The 27,968-nt window shown below is 41.8% G+C and overlaps 1 protein-coding gene across 3 annotated transcripts; it reads right to left on the reverse strand.

Annotated features, from left to right (window-relative positions):
• Positions 1 to 20: 20 nt before the first annotated feature.
• myh11a (myosin, heavy chain 11a, smooth muscle) lies at positions 21 to 27,691 on the reverse strand. 3 transcript variants are annotated; one of them, XM_068588838.1, is made up of 43 exons: positions 27,599 to 27,691; positions 23,906 to 24,270; positions 23,368 to 23,524; positions 18,449 to 18,476; positions 15,100 to 15,199; positions 14,960 to 14,986; positions 12,924 to 13,016; positions 12,780 to 12,843; positions 12,221 to 12,319; positions 11,924 to 12,067; positions 11,721 to 11,816; positions 11,472 to 11,590; positions 11,220 to 11,372; positions 10,909 to 11,082; positions 10,580 to 10,753; positions 10,283 to 10,397; positions 9,505 to 9,683; positions 9,047 to 9,168; positions 8,873 to 8,942; positions 8,606 to 8,766; positions 8,313 to 8,421; positions 7,993 to 8,124; positions 7,652 to 7,858; positions 7,388 to 7,525; positions 7,139 to 7,262; positions 6,855 to 7,026; positions 6,457 to 6,669; positions 6,083 to 6,227; positions 5,770 to 5,976; positions 5,543 to 5,647; positions 5,235 to 5,387; positions 4,808 to 5,056; positions 4,499 to 4,711; positions 4,124 to 4,336; positions 3,685 to 3,846; positions 3,249 to 3,377; positions 3,078 to 3,166; positions 2,871 to 2,994; positions 2,584 to 2,792; positions 2,231 to 2,339; positions 1,875 to 2,047; positions 1,498 to 1,530; positions 920 to 1,054 (listed from the first exon to the last, which is right to left on the reverse strand). In XM_068588838.1, exons 2-42 carry the CDS (start codon positions 24,245 to 24,247, stop codon positions 1,506 to 1,508), a joined length of 5,817 nt encoding a protein of 1,938 aa, XP_068444939.1. In that variant the 5' UTR covers positions 24,248 to 24,270; positions 27,599 to 27,691; the 3' UTR covers positions 920 to 1,054; positions 1,498 to 1,505. The 3 variants fall into 3 exon arrangements, with proteins under 3 accessions (XP_068444937.1, XP_068444938.1, XP_068444939.1); XM_068588836.1 differs by lacking the exon at positions 1,498 to 1,530 and having other exon boundaries at positions 21 to 1,054; XM_068588837.1 differs by lacking the exons at positions 1,498 to 1,530; positions 14,960 to 14,986 and having other exon boundaries at positions 21 to 1,054.
• Between the last annotated feature and the right edge of the window lie 277 nt (positions 27,692 to 27,968).

Below are 27,968 nucleotides of genomic sequence, written 5' to 3' on the forward strand. Positions count from 1 at the left end.
TTTTTTGTTTAAAGGTCTTTATTTCTTGTGCAGGTGGTTCAACAGTAAATAGATACAATTGGTGTCATGTAAACATCAGTTGATTACATATAACATGATCAAATGAGAATGAGTTGGTTTCTGCGTGGTATTGGGCTTTTTCAACATGTACAGTAAATCAGGACAAAAGAGGGAGAAAAACATAGAAAATGACGACGCCCAAAACTAAAATCTGGCCGGTGATTTTATAGTTGTGGCTCCCTTAAACCGTGTCTAACCTAAAACACTTGCTGAGCTTGAGAAAAGTAATCCAAACATGTCTGGGCATGATGATGATTTATATCAAACTGTGACTCAAGAAAATGTTTAACAACTAAATATGTGTTTGTTGCGATACAAACAGCAGCACTGACTGGATGCAGAGTATAGAAGTACCTTTCTACACATCCAATCTGCCAGTGCTGCTCTGAACAGCAGTCGCAGGCAACAGGACGACAGTAATAAGAGATACAGATTCGTATCCGTAGATTTACATGTCTGCTTTAAGTTGTGGTGGCTTATTATGGAGACTCGAGGTTTTGCTGGCAGGTTAGCGTGGTAATTAGAGGCACCTGTTTGTGTACAAAACTTGCATTAAAAGGAATCAGTCTTTCAGTGCAGTACAAAGCAGTGAAACTTAAAGAAAAATAAAAGGAACAGCAAATCACACACCAGCATAGCCACCAAAGCAACTCCCCTAGATATCAAGTCCTTCTGATAATTGTGTATTAAGAAAAAGTGCTCTGAAACAAGACAATAGATCGGTACACTATTGGATGTTAGAGAAAATATATATTTCAAAAGTGATATGGAAGAACAAGATAGCATAACGGGCTTTGAAGTTATTCTCTGTTAAAGTGGCGGACGGTGCCCTGGTAGTTAATTCTCATGGTTATTTGACGTCCCTCACTCCGCAGACTTGGTTCCATTGAAGTCGCTTTGGGAGTCGACCTCCTCCTCAGAGGCGTCCTCCACCACCCGTCGGCCGCCGCCCGTACGCCGAGGTGTGCTGCCAAAGGAGGGCTCAGTTCCACGCCTAAAAGTGCCACAGAGATGGACACGGATACAAACGGAAACATATCCCAACAGTGAGAGGAGCGGTTATGTGACAGTTTTTGATCTGGTTAAGGTTTGAAAACCACTCTTGTGTTGATGAAATACAGAATGTACAGTTGTGCTTTGATTACAGCTTAAGCACGCTGGTTATCTTTGTAACTCATTTGACTCCTGGCTCAGGAAAATGAGTTTGGTTTATGGCAACTAAACCAAGCACTGAGAAAAATATGGCCACCAGTTAGAAATTGGGGTAATAGAAAGATCACTTTTAATTTTCTCTAAATAAATCATGACAGCTGATGAGCCATATTTCTCTCAGTTAGGCTCAATAAAAGAAATGATAGCATTAAGAGAGCATGGGGGGGGGGAGGATGAAAAGTTATGTTAAAATGGTGATGGGGCAACTTTTAGGCGCAGAGGTACCTGCTGTGTTACTCCTTGGGTTCAGGGTTGCCTCTGGAATAGAGATGGACACCATTGTTTTGCTTGTGCTCAGTGAAGGCCACCAAACTAAATTCCACATTCACTGCTTGTGTTGTGTGTTTACAATCCTTTAAACATGACTGTGGTGACAACGTACTCTTCAGCACTCAAATGTAAATGACGTGAGAACAGATATTACTATTTGTGTGGAATTATTTTGTGTGAAATTAAACACAAATACATGGACATCCTCCTCTAGTTATCATTCTGTCACTTTTCCGACTGCGGTGTGTGTCCTGTTGCAGCGTCACAGGACTACAAAGGTGAATGAGACAAGAGAAACAAAGCATAACAGACTCTTCGGCACTTTATTTTACCTGAGTTTGGTCTTAAGAGAGTTGACCTCGCGGCTCATGGCATCGCTGGCCTCGGTGGCTTCATCCAGCTCCCGCTGCAGCTTCCTGCGGGCGGCTGTAGCGCGCTGAGACTCCTCCTCTGACTCCTCGAGCTGCCGCTTCAGCTGCTTCACGCGGGTATTTGACTTTTCCGCCTGGTGAGCGAACGGAGGACATATACAGACTGATTACTCTTTCAACCAGCCATCCTCACTTACTTTTCCTGCCCACTGCACTCCAAATAGCCATCAACTCAAAAACATGGATAAAGTGTGTTGTCTGTGCACACCAGATAAATGAACAGAACCACTGTGCAATGCTGTGTAGAGTGATCGTACCTGGTCTTTGTACTGCTCGGCCTGTTTTCTTTCATCCTCCACCTGCATTATCAGGTCCTTCAGCTTCTTGTCCTTCTGACGCACAGTCTTAGCCGATGCCTGCTTTTCCCTGAGATAGGACAAAAGAGTTCAGAGGTTGACACAAGTTTAACTGTAGACAACTTTGTTTGAAGTGCACCGTGAAGTTTCATGTGTGCTTGCGACAGAAGAACATTGATACTACAGTCTTGCTGGAAGGTGCTAATTAATTCCTCGTCAATTATGTTTTACATGACAGAAGGGACAGCCCTTCAGCCATAGTTTTAATTCATCAGTGATAGAAAACTGTTTGAAAAACTTTCTCAGTTCCCGACCTGTTTTCCTGCTCCAACTGCTCCTCCAGCTGTGCCACTTTAGCCTCCAAGGAAGTGATAGAGGACTTGAACTTGGACTTGACCTGGTTCTCCATCTCCTGGAGCTTTGACTTCAGGTCCTTGTTCTGGCGCTCCATCTGCTGACGGGCGCTCTCGTTCTTCTGGGAGGTGCTGCGCTCTGTCTGCAGCTCATTGGTCAGCTGATCCGTCTGTATGCAAGAGAAAGGATGAGGCCTCTGCATGTTGTAAGTCCTTCATCACTCAAGCAGCATCTACTGTCTGGTCACCTGCTGCGTGCTCTTCCTCAGCCTGTCGTTGAGGATCTCCATGTTGCTCTGCTCTTCCTCCAGCTCCTCCTCCAGCTGGGAGATCTTAGCTTCCAGGCGGCGTTTCTCATCTGCCAAAGATGACCTGTATACAGAAACAGGTGTAACCATCACTTTGTCTTTGTTTTTTATTTCATAGACTAAAGCAACAGTTACATCTCAACCCACTTTCCAGAGGTGTTGCTGGCCAGCTCATCAGATAGCTCGTCTCTTTCAGCCTCCGCCTGCTTCCGTCCCCTCTCAGCTGCAGCCAGTTCCTAAAAACATGTTAGAGGTTAGTCATTTAAAGCCTCTAATCTCAAACGCTTTGCTTATTTTATTTATGTTATGTATTGTTACCTCCTGTATCTGCATAAGCTCAGCTTCCAGACCCTTGGCCTTCTTCTCACTCTCCTTTGCGGTGGTTAACACCTCTTCTCTGGCAGCGTGGGCATCTTCCAACTCCCTCTGATAGTCCTTCATCTGCGCCTGGTGCGAGGAAGAGAAAGAGAAAGGAGAGCCTCAGAATGGGATATTCACCAGGTTTATTTACAGAACAGCACTAACCAGAGTTTTAACCTGATTGTGGATGCAATGCTCACATGTATGAGTTTCCATCACAAACATTTTAGTTGTGCGGTAGTTACTGAATATTTAGTTTAGTTTGAAGATGGTACTTTGGAAGCGTTAAGTTCCCGCTTCCTTGTACTTGAAGATACTAAATAATAACACAAAGAAGGAAACGATACCTGCATCTAAAATCAGATGAAATAAAATGCTGCATTTCATTCCTCACCTGGAGCTTGCGAAGCTGTTTGATGGCCTCATCCCGTCCCTTGCTGGCCGTCTCGATTTGTCCCTCCATATCTTTTATGTCTGTCTCCAACTTCTTCTTGGCAGCTGTCGCCAGGGCTCTCTGCTTACGCTCATCCTCCAGCTCTGTCTCCAACTCACGGACCTACAGTAGGTAATCATCATTGCTTAGATCAGTTGTTCCTAAAATCTTTTCACACAGTAACTGACACAAATTAGACCATGAACCCCAATTGATAAGATTCTGTCCCAGGGTACGTGATGTGTATGACTTTTAGATGTTTTATTACAGAGAGTGTTTAAAGCCCATGAGCAAAGTCAAACACTTTGTCATTGTGTTACTTGTGGATGGAACTACAGTGAAAGTAAATGATTCCCCCTGGAACCCGCTCCATCACCCCGAGGGCCCCAAACCCCATTACCTGCTTGACAAGCTGTCTCTTCTTCTCTTCTCCCATCTCATCTCGTCCCTGAAGGTCTCTATCAAACTGGGCTTTCAGGGCCTGCATGTTGACTTCCAGACGCAGCTTGGCGTCCTCAGCTGCCTGCAGCTCGTCCTCGAGCTCCTCCAGCTGGGTCTTCATCTCATCCACCTGGGCCTCCAGACCTCGTTTGGACTTCTCCAGTTCATGGACCTGCCATCAATATATCGCTAAATGAATAACTATAGTTTGGTGTAAATAGCATAAAGTAATGAGAACAATCAAACCATGGACTTTCAGCCCCAAACATTTCTTGTCAGTTTAGTCAGTGATGATGATGTTGATGTTTTTAAAGAAATATGTTCCAGCACTAACATTTTTTCCCACATCATCCTTGGAGCTGATCAAGTCCTCCATCTCCATCTTTAGGGACTTGTTGGCTCTATCCAGCTCTTCTCTTGAACCCTGGGCCTCATCCAGAGCTCTCGCCAGTGACAGGGCCTTGGTCTCCTTCTCTCTGGCCTCGGCTTCAGCTCTGTCTCTCTCATCGGCATATTTACTGGAGATGCTCTTCTCCTCAGCCAGCATCTGAAGACCAGAGAAGAGGGAAACCCATGGATAACGTTTTTGGGTGTTTATCACAGTACTCTCGCTTATTGTTACCAGTTTTCTTGTTTAGCTGACCTGATCAAACTTCTTCTGCTTCTTTTCCAGGTTGGACACGTTCTGTCTCTGGTTGTCCAGGTCCATCAGCGTGTCCTCGAGCTCCTGCTGCAGGCGGTTCTTGGTCTTCTCCAACTTATCATACGCAGAGGCCTTCTCCTCGAACTGGGTGTTTGCTGCCTCCAAATCTCTTTGCATACGTTTCTTACCTTCTTCCAGCTGCTCGATGTTTCCGGTCATTTCATCTAGCTTCTTCTTCGAATCTGACAACTGAGCATGGAAGAAGACTTTAAGGCAGTAATTGTGAAGACGATAAATGCATTTTATTTTAAGCTTTCTTCAACCTCTAATGTTTTGACTAAACCTCCCACTTGCATCTCACCTACAGTAAAACGTCACTGAAATTTCTCTCGAATATAAATTAGCAACCCTTAGCTTGAACCCTGACCTGGATGTTTAGGGTGGAGACGTGTCTTTCCACATTCCTCTTGGCCTCCATCTCCTCTTCAAGCTGCTCCTGCAGGTTATTCTTGTCATCTTCTGCTTGCCGCAGTTTTGTGGAGAACTGCAGTTTCTGACGTGTCTCCTCAGCCAGCAGTTCCTGCGCAGAGCAACAGGCCAAAGGTCAGTGCTTTGATTCTGACCTTTTGTTCAGGAAGGATTAAATAGTATATGTAATTGTCACAGTAAAGGTAACATATAGACTGTATGGGAATTAGATTATATCATATGCCCTAGCAATTCTGCACAAGTTACCTGTGAGTCTTGGAGTTGGGCGCTAAAGCTGGAAACATCTTTGCTCAGTTTGATGTTCTTGCCCTCTGCTTCATTCAGTAGGTTTGTCACACTCTCTAGTTCAATCTGTATCAAGACAAAGATATGGTTTCTCGGCCTTTCATGTTCAGCACATCAATCTGGTAGCTTTTAAAAAGTCATATATTTTTTATGTGCAGTACGGGATATAAATAAAGAAAGTCATTTACAGTGATCTTTGAGCAGCGGTCTCCCAGCTCGGCCTTTTGCTTCTCACTGTCGGTGAAGCGGGACTGTAGATCTGTCACCTGACCTTCCAACTTCTTCCTCTTGTGCTCTCCGTCTTGTTTGGCCTGGGTGAGTGAGCGCACCTCGATGGTTAAATCTGATGTCTCCTTCTCCAGAGCTTGTTTGGCCTTCTCCAGGTTTGACTTCACCTTAGCAGGAGAGATAAAATACAATATCAATACCATGTGTATTGTACATATGAAAAAGGGGGAAGATTGCCTTTAGGAAACTATGAATGGAGTGATGCAGGCATACTCGTTTGGACTGTTCCAGCTGGTCTGTAAGCTCCTCCACAGCCTGGGTGTGTTTCTGCCTCATCTCCTGTGTCTGGGCCTCGTGGGTCCGGTTCTCGTCATCGATGGCTTTCTTTAGCAGGTTCACCTCCTGCTCACGTTTGGCCCTGGATGGATGGATCATGAAGATGTTTGCTTGTTTTACAAATATGACAAAGCTGTTACTTCTGTTTCACACCTTTATTCTACAGGAACCTTCGAAGAACAAGACACAATTCATGTTTATTAATGTAATATTGATTTTCTCTTTTCTCTGATTTTACCTTGGCCATTTATTCTTAATAAGTGATAATTGGATATCATTGTATTTGTATATGCCAGTATCGTATGACCGACCTAAGTTCCTGCTGTGTGGCAGTGCTGTCCAAAGTGTCCTCGAGCTCAGACTTGAGGGCCTCCAGCTCCTCCCCGAGGTCCCGTTTGATCTTCTCTGCTTTGTTCCTCGCCGCCCGCTCGGAGTCGAGGTCCTCCTGCAGGTCGGAGATGTGTCCCTCCAGCTCTCTGATCTTCTTCAGAGCGTTGTTCTTCTGAGCTGTCTCATCTTCTAACCTGAGGAGGAAGAACAGTGCGTCGGGGAGGCTATTTGTTAGCATGACTGAGTTGCATCTCAGAAGTTAAATGTTAAAGAGCTTCTTTGACTCAGATGAATTGACTTACTGGGCTTTGTACATTCATGGGTATTGTAGATGAAAGCTGTAAATTAGTGCTACTTTTGTCACTTCTTTGGACTTTACCTAGCCAATGCGTTCTGTAACTCTTCCTCCTTCTTTGCGAGCTGGGCTTTGAGGTCAGCGATCTGGGACTGCAGGTCGGCTATCTGCTCTTGCATGTCATTTGACTCTGCTTCCAACTTACGCTTCGCCTTATCCAGCTCCTGCCGACCCTTCTCTTCCTTTTTTAAACGGACTATAAGTACAGCAGGGAGATAACAATAGCCATTAATATTTTCTTATGCCTCCGGTTGCCACATAATGGTTTTGAGGGTGTTAATACCCGACGATCCACAACAGATGATTACCCTCTAGTTCAGAGATCATGGACTCGTGTTTATTTTTGAGCTTGGTGAGGTTCTTTGACTTCTCCTCTTCCTCTGCCAGGTTGGAACTGAAGTCTGCAATCCTCTCCTCCATCAACTTCCTCTCCTACAATTCAAAGAGTAAGTCATTTATTTGCTGAAATACACTTTCTCCTATTGACATATTAACTCTCTTAGTCACTGACTGACCATTATGAATGTCTTAGATAAACACTGTTTGTCCAGACTTACCTTCTGCAGCTTGTTGTTATGGTCCTCCATTACCAAGATGTCGTCCTCCAGTTTTTTTACCTTCCCCTCGCTGGTAACCTTCTCCAGCTGCAGCTTTTGACGGGCATCTTCCTCCTCCTCCAAATGTTCTTCCAATTCCTACAAGAACCACACGGAAGAATTCATGTTCTGCTGCTATTTCCTCATATAGAGCCTACATAGCTGAAAATCTATACAACAGCTACAACAAACACTAAGTTAAGAACAAGAAACAGATGTGTAGACCTGCATCTGCTGTTGCATCTTCTTCTTATCCACTAACAGCGTCTGAGCACGTTCTTCCTCTTCATCCAGTCTCGCCTCCATCTCATGGAGGATCTCCTCCAACTCCTGCTTCTTAGACGCCAGCCGAACCCTCATCTCCTCAGCCTCGGCATACAGCTCTGTCTCTGCCTGAAGCTGTTCCTGTAGTGCGTTCCTTTCCTCCAAAACCTGGAGTAGACAGATCAGATATAATTGGGATTACCTTCATTGGTCGACCCTTAAAAGGAGCTTATTATTATTGGCTTGGTTTCACTCATGTATTAAATGAAACATTGAAAAGACTTTGAGATTTTGTCTTTTACCGATGTGTGTTTCAAGGTGATCTCCTTCAGCTCAACTTCAGTCTTTATAGCAATTTCTTTGGCTTTCATCAGCTCTTCTTCCTTCAAACCCATCTCCTCCTCCTGGCGTGTCACTTGCAGCAGAGGCTTGACCTGTGGTTCAAGAGGAAGGTCATCGTCTGATTGTAAAAATGGGGTAAAGGCGATGCAAGGCTGAGTTTGTAATTTACAAAAGTGAACAATTAACTAATTTTACCTCTACATTACAAACATTAGAAAAAACTCAAAAACTGTGTTTTACTGTGATTTTGTCACGTTATTCTGCAGAATAATTAGCTGACCTTTGTGAAGAGCCTCCACCACTGCCAGTTCCTCAGTTTGAGGTAGGCAGCACAGTTCCTCTGGATCACTTTCATGGCAGTAAGTTGCTGTTGCCTCTTGGCAAATGCCCTTTAAAATAAAGTGAAACCAATATAGAATGTATGATACAAAGCAAACCAGTTTCCAATTTATAGTGATAAAAACATTTCAAAAGTATACAGACGTGAGGAAAGCCTCCTCTATTGTTAAAAAATACTGTCTAAAAGACTTGATATTATTAGAAAAAGGTGGGAGGATGCTTGTGTATTCATACTTTCTGGCTAGGAATCCTCTAGCCCGGGACTGGAAAGCAATGATGACCACAGTGATCTTCAGATCTCTCTCCTCCTCTAGCTGGGCCAGCACTCCTGTGCGGAAGAAGATCTTGCTCTGTCCGATCCTGTACAGGTTGGGATCCAGGTCCACATGCTTGATCTGTACAGACAGGAGATCAATGTGAAAAGGAGGCTCACACAGTCTATGAAAACTTCTGAATGAACGTAAATATAAAAATTCAAATGTTGTGAACTTCTGTGTTTACCATGAGGCAGCAGGCTTGTTTTCCATCCATGAAGCCTTTGGGGATAGAACCCGCTGCTAGGATCTCATAACTATGAGACAGGTAAAAGACACACATGTGCTTTGTAAGGTTTACAAATATTATAATTTTTAGTGGCACTTTAAGAGTTGGTGAGTATCCTCGAATCCCGCTTACCGTTGACGAAACTCTTGGAAGAGGATTCTGTTGGGAAATCCTTGTCGGCAGATTCTGATCCCCTCCAACACACCATTACACCTCAGCTGCTCCAGGACCAGGAAAGCATCCAGCTTCCCGGCCTGAGAAGAACAGCATTTCAGTCAAAATACTGCACATTACTGCTTTATGTGGGTATTTGTTTTCATTATATAAATCATGATACGGCTTTAGGAATGTAAATACGTGACAGACGAAACGGCAGGATTTTCTTTTACTCCTTTCAAAACATCCATATCTGAACTAATTATCCTACAGGGAGCCAGAAAGTGCACCCATGGACAGAACACCAATCTACCACAGAGGCAACACACATACAAATGATTTTATCATCTAAGGTACTAACTTTTTCCTCACTATGTAAGATAGACCGCATGCTCTGCCATAACTAGTGTTACTGGCACTGCAATTTTCTTTACCCTCTTTTCGTGGTTGGGGATGATGCATCTGACAAAGTTGGGCTGGGTGTTGTGCAGTGTGGTCATGAGTTTGGCCAGAGACTCCTTGTAGAGCTGTCCCACCGTGCGGAACATTCCCTTCTTGGTCTTTGAGCTGTCTGTCATCTTGGCTAATGTGTCAAGACCCACCACTCTGTCCCCTGAAATAGACAACACAAAAGTGTGTTCACTTGACTTAAAACAGTGTGCTGAACAACAAAGACCAAAATAAGAAAAGATACATCCACAAGTACATCCACAGATGCATACACAGATACATACATTTAAAGCCTCTATGGATACAGTTTTCACGCCAATGGTTCAAATTAATCTGATGGCGCAAGTTTAAAAAAAAAAGTAAATTAGAAAATCTCGAGGAAAATCGGTGCAGTGTTTGTCTCGCCTCTGGTCCATTCAACTCAATGTCAGGTCTGTGGCAGGGTGGCGGCATCCAGTTCTGTCTGCTGCTGTGTGACTGTGTTCAATTTTGTCCTTTTTTTTTAACTAAAAAAGGACATCATTAATTTAAATACCAACAGAAATGTTGTTGCTATATCAGTGTGTTTCACTGTATACTTAGTTCTTATAAAGATTTTTTGGACCATTTCTGTTTTATTGATACACAGAGACAGGAAAAGGAGGGGAAAGAGCGAGTGTATAACATGCAGGAAATCACTGTCACTGCACGGAAATCTTCAATTTTTTCTATGCAAGTCAACAGTCAGTCAAGTTTGGATAAAAGCACAAGCAGACTTCTCACCATCTTTCCAGAGGTCCTGCATAAACTGGCTGGAAGAGTTGTTGAGCAGCGATGTGACGTTGTCATTGAGAGGGTCCATGTTCTTTGTCAACCAGGATGTGGCGTTATAGTCCACCTACAACAAAACAAAACAACATTAATGTGGATTGAGCTTCACTTACATATATAATCTTACATTTCAGCAATAATCTCAGCAATATTGTTTTCAATAATTTTCCTAAATTACAACTCAATATGAGCGCATGAGGACACAATATCATGCTTTATCATATTATACACACATCCCCTCGTACTCACCCTCCCTGCATAATGGAAGAGCGAAAACTCTGTCTTGTCTTTGAGCTGTTTAGGTTTGGCAAATTTCACATGGCTCCCTTGTGTGCTAGAAAGTTTCTCCACAAAGGAGACATCTGTGGCTTTGGGAAACCAGCACTCCTCATCCAGCAGAGCCAGGACGCCTGGAGGGTTGTTCTGCATAGAATGTAGTGATTACTAACTAAAATGTATATTAAGACACACCATACTTAATCACATATGTGCGTCAGGCAGGAGATCATACTTGGTTCGGCCAATTAAGGAAGTGGATTTAAATTATATTGTGCTTCTATTGTGTCAAGGCCACTCACCGGCCTCTCGATGAGCTCAATGCAGGGCTGCAGGTCTAGGCCGAAATCGATGAAGTTCCACTCGATGCCCTCTCTCTGGTACTCCTCTTGCTCCAAGATGAACATGGTGTGGTTGAAAAGCTGCTGCAGCTTCTCATTGGTGTAGTTGATACACAGCTGCTCAAAGGAATTGTCCTGAAAAAAAACACAAAACAGTACTTAACATACATGCCTTTTGTGTTTATTACAGGGGAAATATGCAGGGATTTTCTAAAAAACAATATTTAGACTCATACAAAAGTAATCCCTCTCAGATTTATTGATGTCCAAACCTCAAAGATCTCAAAGCCAGCGATGTCGAGGATTCCCAGGAAGGAGGCTCCCTGGCGTTTGGTCTTGTCCAGGGCCTTGTTGACTCGGCCCAGGATCCAGCGGAAGAGTCGCTCAAACACAGCTTTAGCCAGGGCTTCAACAGCAAAGTCAGCCTAACGAATACACATGAACTGTAATTATCTACATTACAGGCTTGGGACGTTTTCATTGAATTAAGTAGTATTGTTCTCATGTTTCACTCCCTGTAGTACCTGCTCTTTGGTCTGTGCCTTCTGCACCACCTCTCTGCCCACTTTGATCCGAGGGGTGAGGATGGCACGTGTAAAGTCTGTCACATTGATGCCCTGCAGGTGACACACCTTCTGGGCCGCTAGAGAGAGAAGAAATATGCAGGTGCATTCAACACAATAATGCTGTTTCTGTTTTTTTTTGTACTGTTGCAGTTACAATTTGTGCGTTTATATTGATAACAAGTAAAGTTAGAAGTTGTTAAGTCTGACCGGTGTTGTCTGGCATAGTGGCCTGCTCCTGGTTCCTCTCTTTCTTGAACTCGATGTTTCCCAGCTGCATGACTGTGGAGCACACCTTCATCATATCTAAAACACAAAAACATGAGTTAGCATCAAAGAAAAAACAGCATTGGCACCTCCAAGCAGCCCATTGTACTCTTGCCAAGTAAAGATTGAGAGAAGATCGCTGATACCGATTCTCTCCTCGTCGGTGAAGCCCATGATCGTCATTGCCTCCATGGTCTCTTCATACATCGCATCGTCCTCCTGGCCGGTGACCTGAACATGACCCGCGCTCAAGAAGCGGTAATTAGAGAACGGCTCCAGAAGAAGTTCCTCTGAAGAATGTTGCACACAAGTTCAAACATTTCATTAATGACTGATTCACTTTCTGTGAATCTGACAGTGACGATGTACTACAACAACATGGGAGGTTAACCTGCAGTAACTGTCCCGCAGGATGTAATGTTACTGATTATGCGTCAACTCACCACGCAATTTGCCCTTGACACCAGCAATCATGTAGTAGAAGATGTGAAAAGCTCTTTCTGTCTTTGCTTGTCTGATACAGCGAGACTTCTCCAGCAGGTCTGAAAGTTTTTGCTGTTAGAGAATACATACGCACACTGAGGAGGGTTTAATAGTGCAAATCAACCTCTGTTTAGCCCCCATGCCAAGATGAAGAGTTCAATGCTATTTCATGTCTGATCTGCCTCCCTCTCTTTGATTAAAAATAGACTGATAAATACATATTATTATTCTACAGATGTAACATTAAATTGACAGCACTTTATAAAAAAAGGTCTGTTTTAAAACTTTTAATCTTTATCATATAGTTCAATATTGTAAAAGTCAAGCAGAAATTCAAAAGGCTAACTTAAGCTTATGAAAAGGTTGAGAGGCAAAACAAATGACCTCTCTTTTGAAAGAGTAACAGAATTGATACTAAATACGAGATATCCTTATTGAGGTATTTGCCTAACAAAAAGTGCCTTTTTGCACAAACAAAAGTTTTCCCAGAGAATTAAAAAAAAAACACAGACAGGATACACGTCTCAATGTTGGCTCCAACGATGTAGCCGGTCACTTCAAAGTTGATGCGGATGAATTTACCCTGAGAGACAGAAGATGTCACAATTGAAATGCTGTAATTTACAAAACAGGCCCTGTATTTCTCCTTCTGAAAATACTTACAAATCGGGAGGAGTTGTCATTTTTGATGGTCTTGGCATTTCCAAAGGCCTCCAGGATGGGATTGGCCTGCAGGAGCTGCTTCTCTAGCTCCCCCTGGTGACAACAGTGGTACACAGAAACATCACAATGACACACTGATGGGTTGCTGCAGGCGGAGTGCAGGGGTTCAGGGTGGATATGGGCTGGGAAAGGGTTTATCAGAGATCATATCAATAAATATAAACTTCTTAAGAAGTAAATCCACAAGTTGCTTTAAGATAAGAGTATAACTCCTTCCTAATCTTCTTTGACTTCTCCCAGTATATTTCATAACAAAGACACATGGCCTAAAGACCTCTCATTTAATTTTGAAATAAAGAGTCTTAAAACGAGGAGAAGCTACTGTTGTTGGTGTGGAAACAGAGAAGGAAAGCGAGAGAGATGGACAAGTGAGGTTATGCTCGGAGAGACATGGCATCCGAATAATTTTAACATTACACAACCTTTGATGAATATTGCCAAAAGTATTTGCATTCAACGTGTTGGAAAATCAAAACTAATTCAGATTCACAAACAGCCTCCTGGAGATGTGATTTGCTTCCAGCGTGACTGCAGAGCCTGTGGACTGGTAGGTGGAGCTGGGTGATGCTCAGTAAATGAGGCAGACACTCCTTCACTCTGCATCGAGCTAATCCACCTGATCAAAGGGGTCTGTGTCAGCCGAGCATCGAGGTCAGGTGCTGGAGACCTCTACCTTAGAAACACTCCCTTCAGCTACCCTGTAAACGAGCTAAAGCCACGAAGAGGAGAGGCATACGAGTATTGTGTTAATAGTGTAATAAAAAATGGTTACGGTGAGAGGAGAAGAATGATGAAGAATAATGATGGACATGTTCAGACATTTGTTTACTTCATCGATCTTGATCTTGAGACAGTCATTTCTTTAAAAAGTCTATTAGAGTCATTGAAATTCAGTTTGTTTTATGTCTAAGGAAAAACTGGAAAGATACAGACCAGCTGAAGAGGTGCAGTTCAGAGTTGGCAGAGCAGAGAGGAGGTCTGATTCACTGGGAGAAAGAAAGGAGAAAAAGAGAAATAGAGTGCAGCAAAACAGCAAGAAAGCAAAAGAAAGCTGATGGGAAGGATTGTTCTTAAAACACTGTAAATAAAACGCTCAAGCAGATAACTAATGAGCAGTTGGCTGAGTCAAAATAGTGCCTAAGGAAGAGAGAAAGTGAAGGGAGAGAAAAGAGATACACCCAATGCTGTTTCTTTTCAGGCGAGGTCTGAAGGAGCCTCGGAGTCGTACAGCTGTACAACGTTTCCTCTGTGGCAGATGCCCTGAAGGGGACTGGAGCTAATAGCAAGTGGAAGCATCGCGTTGACCCACAAGTGAATCTTTCCGATACCTTCACCAGACGCCAGAGCGACACCACAAACCATCAACGCCTCGTTAGACGACTGCGACGCCATTTCACTCATCCTGACCTGAAGTGCTGTTCCAAAACAGCAAACGACGCAAAAGTGTCAGGTGAGAGGAGGAGGGGAGGGAATGGAGATGAAGGGTGGGGAAGTCTGTGTTTAATAGATCAGAACAGGACACGGGCATGCTCACACTGTGCTTGTTGATCGATGAGAAACCCTGTCACTGCCGGGGAGGCTCCAATCTCATCTCCGCTGGCAGTGAAAGGGTGTTCATGAGAGGATGGTTGACACAAAACTCAACACGAGGAACTAGTTAGGAGTATGAAACACTACATTCTCTTCACTGAACATTCGGCAGTAACTGCGAGTCAGTACTATGATGATGGTCATGCAGTCCAAATCAGCTGTTGTTGGGTAAGTTACAAACATGGCAAATGTTAGAGTAAACACTTCTAACTCAAGAGCATTAAGATTTGGGATCTGGACCCTTTGTGTTGACAAATCATCACAAACAGAAACAATATATTTGGGTAACTCAGTGACACTTTGTTCATGCACTTTTCTAACCTAAGGAAGGAACACACACAAACACTACACACAAAAACACACTGCAGGCATTTCCCTTTACTCACGTAGGCAAACTGTGTTCCTGATTGTTGCTATTTGGAGGAAATGGCGATATAAAAGGATTAAAGCGGGCAGTTCCCTGCATATGTTGAAGAGTGAGGGAACTGGCTGATATACAACATGTTCTCTTCACAGAGATACTTACAGCACTGCTGTCCTTCTTGCCTTTATGTGAGGAGGCCACAACAGCCAGATACTGGATGACCTTCTTGGTGTTCTCCGTCTTGCCAGCACCAGACTCTCCACTAGAGAGGAAAAAAGTGAGAAAGGGATTAAAAGATACAGAGAGAGCAAGACGATAAGCAGCACTGACAGGTACTCTGTTCACAGTTCAATAACCCAGTTTAATTGAATGGAAATGTCTGTCCGATGGCAGACTCAAAGCATAATGTTATTGTTCAGTCTTCCTTCTACACATGATGCCCAGATCCTTTGACCAACTATCATGTTCATAATCCAAACCAATTCAGTGAGGTTATGCATTTTTTTTAAATTTATAAATGAACCCTTTCCTCTTATAAAAGCTTTAAAGGAATAGTTAAAAAAAAAAAACAAGGTAAAAAACAGAAAGCATGTTTTTTTTAAGAACAGTTTAAGAACTCTTGTAGTAAGTACTCTGCATGCAAGAAATCGAATAACTCAATCGCACAAAATGTTGATTTAATGGACTCACACTGCATGGAAACACAATCTGTGTAAATATCTGCAATAAAACCTTATGAGGGTTACTAAATTATTGGGAGTTATGACAGTTATGACAGATACTCTCAAACTAGTCATAAACCTGAAAGTTAAAGATGTACTACCTATTTTTTCACAAATCACACAGAAGTATAACAGAAGCAGAAGCACATTCTTTCCAGAAGAGGATCTTGGATATTTAGAAAGACAAAGTTGAATGATACCAGAGCCACCAGCTAGCAGTCCAACACACAGAAACATCCTTCCATAAAAGGCCTGCGTTGCTCCATGTGCTGGCAGCCCTGAGAGGAATCTAATTACTCTGTCCTGTTCAGGTTTGTAAGGACATGCGACATTCAGGCTCCTACTGTAGGAAGCCTGATGGGAGTTTTTCCTCCAGATGGTCTTTCAAACTGTCACTTCCTGCACGTCCTGCTTATTGTGCATCATAAGATTATTTTAAAGAATTTAATCGATTAAAACTCCATCAGAAGTACCATATTGCTAATATTCAGATGTGTAACTATGTTTTTATCATGAGTTTAACAAATATTAGCTCTTCTTCTTGTAAAATATTACATATTTTATGAAGAAAATAAAAAGTGAGTTGAGTGTGCACCCTGTGATTGGATCTGTGGAGGAAATGTTGTATTTATAATAAGTTACACGCAAGATTGAGAACAACAGTGGCAGACAACACAAATAGTGTCCTCAGTCATCTGAGGAAAGGAAATGAAGCGAAATGAATGAGTCATAAATGGATCAATCGTTAGATGTGATACATTCAAGCCCTCAACAGGTTCAGAAAGGGCTGTGCATCTCCTCTCTTCTGCAACATCCTGCAAGTTTACGGCCACTTTCTCTATTCCGTCAGTCCTGTTTTTCACACACACGCGATGGACATCAGACCAAGGAAACTGGTGACCCCACTGAGAAATGTCAACATCTCAAGAATGGATTTAGCAGCAGTCTCCCAGCTATTTCCCATGACAAATTCTTGCTACTGTGTGGAGGAATTTGAGGAATACAATCACTGCGAGTATAACTAGAATACACCCAAATGCCTGTGAAAGCAAGCTAAGTGTCATTTTAATTGCTGCTAAGCATGGGACTACTTCTTTGCACAACCTTGTGTTGTACAATGACAACAAATGAAAGATAAAACAGGAAATCCCAAAATGTTATGTGTCATAAGTCTTCTATGACAGCCTATTAACACACCCTTATAAACCTCATGCTTTAAAGAGGTCCGGCCTGGATGAACGATTGCTGTAAAAACAATACCAAAGTGCACACACGGTGCAATGAGCTTCACATGTAAACATGCAGGAGGAGCGTGTCATACATGACATTCCACGTATCGCACCAGAAACATTTCTCCCATATAAGGCTCCAGAGGACGGCTGAGAAGGAGACAAGCTGGAGCTCAAACTGAACTCTGTTAGGGACTGACTATTGTTTCCACACAGAGGACAGAGTTTGTATTTCAGCCCTGTTGTATCATAGGACTTCCAGTTTATCGCTTTAAACTATTTTTCTTTATCATGCTTTGTATCAAACATCCTCATCTTCACCAGAAACAAACAAAGTCCTCCCTGCACAGACACAGGGATAAATACTTGCAAAGAGAGCTTCATAGTTGAGGAAATGGTCTGATGATATCAAAGAATTTGCAGCATCGTGGCATCTGTAAATTCTGTAAAGCCCATTCCTTTCATCCCCTTTACTGGGACAACTGGATGCTGAGCAGCAAAGGTGCTACTGTTCACTCAGAACTAATACGGGAGATACTGTGATCTGGATGTTAATCCGCTCAGCTCCTTGATACTAATCCGTCAATTTAACTGTCCGTAGTGGACTCATAAATATACTAAGAAGTCACCATCTCTTTACTTGTTTGATTTGTTGCATTAAAAGCTTGCCCGCTCCACATTCATCCTTCTGATGAAATCAGCATAGAGTGCCTTTTACTGGAAGTGGAAAGAGATAAACAAAGAACACATGCATGTGGACTGTAAACAACGTGAGAGTGGAAAGTAAGTGAGAAAGTAAGTGAGGGCAACCTAAGTGGCAATAGTTTCTAGAATACGGAGTACACAATGAAACATGACCCGGGCACACATACAATTTATTCAAAAGCCTATTAGGCCACTAAAAGAAATTGGTAAATGAATGTTGTTTTCTATGAATTAAAGTAAAGGCCAGTCCAAAGATTAAGAAGTTACTGCTGCAGAAAATGTGGTCCTTCATCCCTGGATATCCGATAGTAGTTAAAGTTCTCAATAATTGGTTTGAAAGAAATAACAATAAACAAACAACATTAAGCCCAAACATTTTCAGAGCTAATCTGGTTCTCCCATCAGCAGGCAGGGCATACTTCCTGACCGAGGGTCTGAGAAGAGAGCGAGGCCTCGGCCCTCCGGGACGCATTAACAATCATCAAGTTTGGCTCTATAAGTACACAATACAATTCACAATACGATAATCGAAGAAACGAGAGCATTCTGAATCCAGCCCCATTTTAATGGTGTGATTTTGATGCTTGGAATTTTTTTTCAAAATCATACATAATAAAACTATCATACATAATAAAACTATCATAGTTTTATTATGTATGATTTCTTACTGGTTGAGTCTGGCTCCTGAGAGACCGGAGAGGTAATTTGTTTAACTCTGTGTTTACTCAAGCATTATGTAACTGTTCTTCCACACAAACAACACACAGCCTTTCTGATGCCATTGATGTGATGTCCAGGAAAAAGGTTAAGGAAAGACGATGAGGGTGAGTTTGGAGGTGACAGAGTTTTACTTACGTGCAGAGAATTGACTGGTCCTCACGATCTGGAGAAACAAAGAGAGTTTATAGTGATGGACAAGTTTTATGATAACTCATTCACAAATATACAGTGAATTAGTATCCAGATCACTTGTAAAGACTTACAAATCATGTGGTAAACCAAAACCAATAAACATGTTATTTTTATATTATGTATTACAAGCACACGGATGTTATTTTCTCCTTTTTTTTCTTTTCTTCTTCCTTATGTTTGACCACTTGTGAAACCACAATCTTTTCTCCAGGAATAAAGATCCATCTCGTGTTAAACTTGAGGGACCAGCTGGGACTCTGTTCACGGCTTGGAGAAGGCTGTGATTTGCAAAGGCTCCCTTGTGCCTAAAGAAACATTGAACTCCCACAAATACTTTGATTGTTAACCATGAAATCAACTCTGAATATGCTGAGCAATGAGTCATTACATCGGCTCCACAAATGCTCCTGGGAGACTACAGTGAGTCCATGTAAGGGTATTTAGTATTTTGTAACTGTATCCTGCAATACAAAGTGCTCCTGGGGGAGGACACAGAGGACCGCTGGGTGAAAAGTTAACCTTGCTCTCAGTTTTCAACATGAAACCACTTTGTAAGTGACACCAGAAAGCAGCTAACAGCTCCTCATCTTCATACAGTGAAGAGCATTATTAATGTGCAGCGTCATCATTTTTATACAGTGATGTATTAAGCTGTGTTACACTGAGCCTGAAATGTAAACTAGTTCCACTGGATCCATTCCTTACACACACACACACACACACACACACACACACACACACACACACACACACACACACACACACACACACACACACACACACACAATGCAGCATGTTCCCTCTCTGCACTTCCTAATTAAGGCAGAGAGAGAGAGAGAGAGAGAGAGAGAGAGAGAGAGAGAGAGAGAGAGAGAGAGAGAGAGAGAGAGAGAGAGAGCGAGAGAGAGAGAGAGAGAGAGAGAGAGAGAGAGCGAGAGAGAGAGCGAGAGAGAGAGAGAGAGAGGGAGAGAGAGAGAGAGAGAGAGAGAGAGAGAGAGAGAGAGAGAGAGAGAGAGAGAGAAAGGGAACGAGAGAGCGAGGTGGCCAGAGTCGTGAGCTTTTGCGAAACATCCAAAATCAACATTCTTGTGCCAGAGATTCAGAGAGAAGATACTTTTTTTGTGACACTGATTGTTCAGATTAAGTAAAACCCCAAATCTGATTACAGGGGAGTGTTTGCACCTGTCTGACAAACACAAACGCAAAGAGAGCACAGAAGAAAAGCATGTCAGTTCCCTGCTGCAGGGAAGCATTCAACGGGACAGCAAACTCCCTGGGGGAATTTCAATGTTTTTCTCCTGGAGATCAAAGACTGAGACACGATTTAGGAAAAATGGGATCTCGGCCAAGATTGCAAGAAGAACGTTTCAAAGTTTAGGAGACTTATCTGGATTTGCTTTTGTTATGCACCACTTCCACTGTAACATGTGAACTGTTCATATTACAACTCTCAGTGTAGACATCCTGCATCATTAGTTACTACTTCATGGGAAATCCCACTAATATATAAACAATAACAACTCTCTGCCAGCCACAGTGTGACACATTAAAGGCTCAAAAGGGGCTCATAGACGTGTAGATTTAGTCTTAACCTTTTAAGACTCTTTTTTTGCAAAGGCTTATTGAAAGCATTTATACTTTGACCATCCTAAAGCTTTTTGGTTAATTCTTGGATGTACATAAAAGTACAGAAAATGCTGAAGAAGACATTTTTAGCCGACTTGAATGGTAACAATAAACTTTGATGGTAAAAAAAGATACTATGAAAGAATTTAAGTTGTGACGAAAACACAGATGAAACTCCAGGCAATGCCGGGAGAGACCTGTCAATCACAAGGTAGACCCGCCCTAAAGCATGCCCTGCTTCATGGTCGATTTTACAAGTTTTATAAGTGGGACCATAATTTACTAAATAAACATCATGTTGTACTGTAGAAAACTTAAAACTAATAATTGAAACCATAACTCTTGTTCACAATGTTTGTAGTAGTATTTTCTTATAGACTTTTAAACAATCAGACTTATTTTTGAAATTAAGTTTAAGGCACTTTCACATTTACTCAAAGACTCAAAAGCAAGCATTTCTGTTTAAAAACTGTTTGGAAATAAATATTAAGATTTCTACGATTAAAACTTATTGAGATCATAATATGAGACATGCGGGGCTGCGCGGTGGTGTCGTAGCTCGCACTGATGTCTCACAGCAAGAGGGGCCAGGGTTTGAATACTGGTCTGGCAGGTCCTTCTGTGTTTGCATGTTCTCCCCGTGTCAGCGTGGGTTCTCTCCGGGTTCTCCGGCTTCCTCTCACAGTCCAAAGACATGCAGCTTGGGTCAATTTGACTCTAAACTGCCCATAGGTGGGAGTGTGAATAGTTGTCTGTCTCTGTGTCTGCCCTGTGATAGACTGGTGACTTGTCCAGGGTGTACCCTGCCTTCACCCCTTGACAGCTGGGATCAGCGCCAGCACCCCGCGACCCTCAACAGGATAAGCGGTTCGGAAAATGGATTTATGGATAGATTTCTACGATTAAAATTTATTGAGATTAACAATCGTAATATGAGACCAAACCAATCTAGCAGCTGATTCCATCTTAAAACCTAAAAAAATAGTGCCATTAACTAAGCACACCTGCGTCGTCGGTCAGGCGTTTATGTGTGCCTATGTCTGGATTAAAAACAAGAAGTGATTTTGCAATGTTTAGATTCCAGGCATATTTTATGTCTCATCTTAAAAGTCATTTTTTATGTGATATTTTTTTCTTCTTTTACCTCCTTTTCATAGTCTGCCTTAATCTTTTCTTTTGAATTGATAACTAACAATGCTGTTGTTGCTTTTGCTGCTGACTTCATTGTCTGGTACTTTTACATTTTAAAACTAAATGGGCGGTCCACAATCTTAAACATCAATCTTATTTAATATATCATGAGCCCAATACGACGTCTGATTTGTTTAGTCTCTCTTTTTCACGGGAACTTTGTGTTCCAGGTGATACCTCACATGGGAACATGGTCTCCAAGTTGCAGCTGTATGGGATCTTCTACAGGGATGAGCTAAAGAAGTGTAAACGAAACACTCACACAAACACCCATCAATCCTCCTCCTTCTTGTTTACTTGCGACACCGTGTTTACACACAATAGCTACATACAAAAATGTCCTGTGTACCGGGCGGGGCTTTTTAAAATCCTCTAATGTACACATATTGGTGTCCGTTGCATTCTCAAAGTAGGAGATATCATTAATAAATATTTTCGAAGACCTAAAACTGATTGAGGATACTAATAATGACAATGCTGAAAGAATTCAGCAAATTGAACATTGAATCTGACGTTATAGTTTGTCGATCCACAAATTAGGGCTGGATATTGTTCCAGCTGTATTTCTTCTCACTTTTTTTCAGATGATCATTTCCAGGACCCCCCAGACTTCTATGTATTTTTCATGAAGGAAAAGTGAAAATGGAAACTGAGCGATCATTATCATAAAAGTATATTGACACTGTATATTAAAAACCTAAGTTTATGCTTGTATTGGGTCAAATCCTCCATATTATCAAGATTGAGTGATTTAAATGTCTGAGCAGCTACTATATATCTGTTGTTCTCTTTGCAGCCAGAGAGATTGAATGGTGTGGTAGGAGAAGATTTTGGATAACCCCACCTACTTTGGAGCTCTCTCGACAATTATGTCCTAACTTTACTGTAAGTCTTGTTTAAACATCCTGTTTCATTGTAAAATGTATGAAACCAAAGCAGAAAAGTACAATATCAAACCCATTCAATGGAAACTCTTATTCTTTTGCACCAAAAAAAAAAACTGAAACAGGAAATGTTTTATAGCCCTTCACCGATCTCCCAATCCAGATGTCAACTCCTCTGAGAGGACGTCCTCACATCAACATGAAGTCCAGTGGGCACGACCCCCTGGACGCACAAGAAACAGCTTCTGTGGGAAACCAGCTGCTCTGAAGTTGTACCATTGCAGGCTTATCCAAGAGCCATTTACTGTAAGCACGACGCTGCCAAGGCCATCGTCACCTCTACAAGACACTGACTCTCAAATAGGCCATAAAATACTACTTTTTACAACTTACAACTAACTTAGAATTGAACTTGCAGGTGGAGTGACACTGTTAGTTTTGAACTGTGCATACTAATAAACACAGCTCAGCCTGACAGTGTTGGCCTGTTTGTGGTTTTATTAACCGCTTTGTCATCCTGACAGCTAAATGCTGCCAGCTGTCATCACTCAGACAGAAGTGAGACTTGTTACAGCTGATACCACAGCTCACCCACACCAAGCTTTTTAAAGAGACCAGCAAACACAATCTGACAGAAATCACCTTAAACATATGAGACCAGCAGCTTGCAACTGCAAACAGTTTGCTTGGTTTTGTGTGAGAATTATTGGAAGCTGTTTATTTTTTACAGGATAAGCTGGGAATGAAATAACTCTGGACCAAGCCCACAAGAAGAAGGCCAAACTTTACATTGTGGCAAAACAGTGGAATTACAATATCCGGGTCTATCACGTGATCCTATGGGGACCGGAAGTACTTTTTGCTGGAGACTTACATTGAGAAGAGACATCTGTGACTATGACTTTGAGGTGAATACACTTCTCAGTATGAACCCTGAAATAGCTCCTGTTTCAATCAGTATGTCCTACAAGTTGTAAAATGCACAAACAAATCCAGAGTTATTTTCATTGAAAGATATGTTTTTAGTTTACGTTGTTTGTGTGTGTATGCAATATGGTAGAAACCTTACAACCGCTTGGACAACAGAAACATTCTACGAAAGTAATTATGTTGCTGCTCCATCAGAGGGAAATATATATATCACAAAGAGAAACATCCTACCTTGCATCATGTTTCTGTAGGCATTGTCAGCAATGGAGTAGATATGAGGGGGGACTTCATGCCGTTTCTTCCCTTTGTACATCTCAATGATCTTCTCAGAATAAATGGGCAGCATTTTATATGGGTTCACCACCACGCAGAACAGGCCAGAGTACGTCTGAGAGAAAAGACCACGAGGTTTAGATGAGTGTGTGTGAGCTCTGTACATGTTTGTGTTATTCTATTTCAATAGTTGATACATATTTAATTATTGTTATTGAGACTTATTAGAGTCAATATTTGCATAAACATGTATCTTTATTAGAATTAAGATACAAATATGAGGTTGATATTAGGATTAGGGAATCAATAAAGATAACAGAAAATGCTCATAAATATATATATATATATATATATATATATATATATATATATATATATATATATATATATATATATATATATATATATCGATACAAACATCTGCCTGTAGTTGCACAATGTTAGAGTGTGAATAAATGATTGTGGTAGCATTTGCATGTTTTCACTGTATACTTACATATATAAGGCCCGAGAAGTACCTCTCACGGATGTTGTGTAACACTGAGGCTTCGTTCAGGCAGGTGAGCTCGGCCATGTCCTCCACCTTGCTGAATTTGGGCGGGTTCATCTTCTGGATGTCATCCTTGTTGACTGTCACCTTCTTGGCACTGTCAGCCAACTCTACCAGAACCTCGTCCCCATGCTCCTCTTTGATACTGGCCGCCTCGAAGCCATGCCTCTCCGACGGGATCCACACCAGCTTCTTGGCAGACCAGTCAGCCTGAGCCATGGGGCTGTTCAGGAAGTCCTTGTCAACGAAGAGGAACTTCTCGTCCTCGGTTGGGGCCTTCTTAGACATTTTTGGTTGTAGTTGAGGGCCAACTGTTGGAGAGAAAAAAAAAGAATAATTGGATGTTGGAAAAGAGTGACCAATAAAGGAAGTGAGGTGGAAAGTAAGTACAGATAGAACAAACCAAAGGAAATAGGGAATAAAGCAAGACAGGAAAGAAGGAATTAAAAAAAGATGAGAGAGCATAAAAATGAGGCTAACATTTATGATGGACATATTGTTATTGCAGCAACACGTCAATATTATACTTAGTAGTATTTAAAAAAAACATTTCATAACTCTGACTTTATGAAACAGGCCATAGATAAATAAAAAGCCTGCAGCAAACTAAGCTGACATAAGTAATGAGTCTGTTGGTGTAGGAGACACGATGCTAAAGTTTCCTCCTGCCAGTGATTGTTATTCAAAGAGTTCCCAGAGTGCAGTTATTCTCATAGACCTCCACCCCCTCACGTCCCTACACGTTCACATACGCCACTAGGGAGTCGCACAAACAATTCCCCCTCCCTAATTTAGATAGAAAGATTAAGGCATGGGCAATTGATTTTAATTAACTCAGTAACAAAACGTTCTCCAAAGAAACAACATACTTAACTGAAATAACCCTAAACCATTAGTGCTCACTGGCTATGTGCTCATACTCAATCATGAAGTCAGTGCTTAATTGATACCATCCATGTTTTCCAAGTCTTTCCTCCTCCATATCTCTCTGTCTCTCCCTTTCCCTCTGCTTGGAGGCTCCAGTCTCGTGCTGTGATGACCATATATGGGCCGCTTCTCTGGAGCAGGACTCGTTTTCTGCAGACCTAAACAGCGAGGCAAGTGAACTCCCAAACAAAGCCCATATAGGGAATAGTATGTCTCTTGCTGGCCTCGTCGTTTACTTCAAAATGATAACAGCGAGGCACAGTGCCACAGTGCATGAGGGGGGACGGGCCTTTAACAATCATGCTTCATATGGGTCCTTGGCGATACTCATTTTAAATTGCAACAGGCAGTGGCTAAATTATGTGTGGGAGAAGTACCTGCAGTATTATAACAAGCAAAGGTGTAGGAATAGCACAGGAATGAAGTTAAAAAATGCACAGTAGCAAGTATTTTAAATATATTAGGATATTCTGCTAAATTAAATTGGTTTAGTGAGACTTATACTACATTTAAAGAGCATTAAGATTGAATTGGATTAGAGTCTGAACAACACAGAAAGTTGAATGGTCACAGACAGTGAGTCACTCATGTCCACAGGCTGTTACTTCACCCTCTCCACCCCTAAGTGACTGGCATACACTTTAATTAGGTGGGAACAATGTAAAAAAGCCACTGAGCCTCCCGACAAAGCCTATAAATGTACGCAAGGAACCAGCCAAACCAAACCACCCAAAAACTACTGAAATATATTGCATAAATATTAACGGAAGACAGACAGATTTCCTCTTTGGCGAAAAACTGCAGCTCACTGGACTGAAAACTGTGATTAAGTCCAGTGATCTGGGCATAGTTCTAGGGAAACAACCAGCTGATGCTTTGATGAAAAGCTTTTTCTGCAGATAAATGTAAACAGACCTTTTCTGACACTCCTCCTGGCGCTAATGTATGTGCCGCCAATCAAAGCGTCCCTCCCTAAACTGATACAATTATAAGGCACAACCCCCCCCCCCTCTCTCAATCTCTCTCTCTCTCTCTCTCTCTCTCTCTCTGTCTCTCTCTCCCTCCCTCTCTGTTGCGTCAACATAGCTTTGTACTCTGCCAGTGTATCTTCAAGGAAGCTGTCTGAAATGAAGTTGACAAGATAACCGGTTGATACAGACTGACTGAAATGTCAAGGATTACAAAGCTCGGTTTGTCATCACGTGCATCATTTGTCATGAGACTAAACTACCAATACACCCTTATAACTACTATGTTCACAGTCATACCACAAATTACTGAAAATGTAAATTTCTACAAACACTATTTGGCACAACGGCCACTGATCTGCTGAGTTTAGCGCAAACCATCAACTCAAAGCAGTATCACATTTCTGTTTGGATCAAATCCTTCACAATCAATAGACGTTGGCCGCGATTCTAAAACACAATGAAGAAGAAAGTGATACAAATCTATGACGTGTCCAATAAGGCTTACTTTATTTTAGGATCTCTATTCAAAATGATAATAAACAAATGGACACGTCACCCATGAGACTCAATGACCTATTTCTATTTGTGTGTGGTTGAGGTTGACCTGCAGGGCCTGTGAAGGATTTGATTAATTTCCTCTCTCTTGGCTGTTCCACAAACATTCTCCCTGTCATCATAATTATAATTATAACATAAAAATAATGCAATCGTGAAGACTAAAATAGACAAATAAATAAAGACCAATATTGAATACACTCTCAACACATAACTTCCTTCTTTTTCAGAGATGCCTTGACATTAAAGAATATATAAGTTGAAGCTTACAGCACAAACATTCGTTGTCTTGGACTTTTATTTACACTCTGGGCATGAGTGTCTGAACCAGTTGATCATGTTCTGGAGAGTCATCCTGCAAAACTGCTCACTAGGTAGTGAAAGTCCTCTTAGTGTGATGAAGTTAAAAGAGGGTGAGGTTTTTTGAGCTGATGAACGTTACAAATGTAGATTGAAAAGGGGAGGGAATCTAAACATTACTAACACACAATTCTAGAGAGAATTAATAATAAAATACAACTAGATTGTTAAGAAAGGTTGAATACACTTTGTCCAAACTATCACTGTGAAAACTGTCGTTTCTCACTACAGTGTCTGCATTTTCAGCAACAACAGCTTCAGCAGTTTGACAGACAGGCAGCTTCAACCATATTTGGAAAACAGGAAACTCCATGGCTTAGAGTCGAGCCCATTTCTCTGTTGAGATATTCAGACATAACTTACCCTTACTTCCTTAGTATAAACTGTAGGGTGGTGCAATGAACGCAGCATGATTTTGTACATCTTATACACTTAAGTAAATACACAAATGTAGTCCTGTTTGAATTAAAAGTGTTATTGAAGTAAATGCATAATGTACTTAACTGTAGACCTATGCACCAGCTTGATTTTCTTCAATTAGTAACTTCAAAGAAGTGATGGTAATTTAAACCATGAAAAGCTGTCACAAAAATCTAAGCTAATAAGCTAAAGCTAATATATTTTGGAAACAAAATATATACCAGTTAAATTTCTATTAAATTATATTTGCACCATGTACAATGTTTGAATCTCTAAAAAAAACACATTAAAAAACAACATGAATCATCAGTTTAAGTTAGCAAGGTGTTGGAGGGGTGCGGTTTGACATGTGTCCTGCAGCATCACTCCTGAGAAACCGACCCTCTAATGAAACTTATATACTTACATAATGAGAAGAAAGGTGTGTTCAGCGGAGCTTTGGGTTTGGGACGTCAGCGTCTGGAGCAGCAGGCGTTGACGAGGTACTCCAAAAACGAACAGTCCAAATGACCCCCGTCTAATTCAGAGCCTTACCATTTAAACGGCGCACAGTTGCGCGAGGGTGGAGCTGCACGAGCTGAACCTCCTCCTCCAGCATCGGCCAGCAGCAGACAGCATCCACTAGCGGAGAAGGAGGAGGCAGAGGACATGCGCACTGCGGACCAAGGCAGGAAGGATGTGAATGAAGAGGTGCTGAATGGGGTGGAGAGTCCTGCTGATAAAATGCTGATAAAAAGTCAACATAGTTGAACGTGAAACGATGTAAATGCTCTTTC

This window comes from Clinocottus analis, unplaced genomic scaffold, assembly GCF_023055335.1.
Source record: "Clinocottus analis isolate CAN_PGR_092001 unplaced genomic scaffold, fCliAna1.0.p SCAF_22, whole genome shotgun sequence".
Lineage (NCBI taxonomy): Eukaryota > Metazoa > Chordata > Actinopteri > Perciformes > Cottidae > Clinocottus > Clinocottus analis.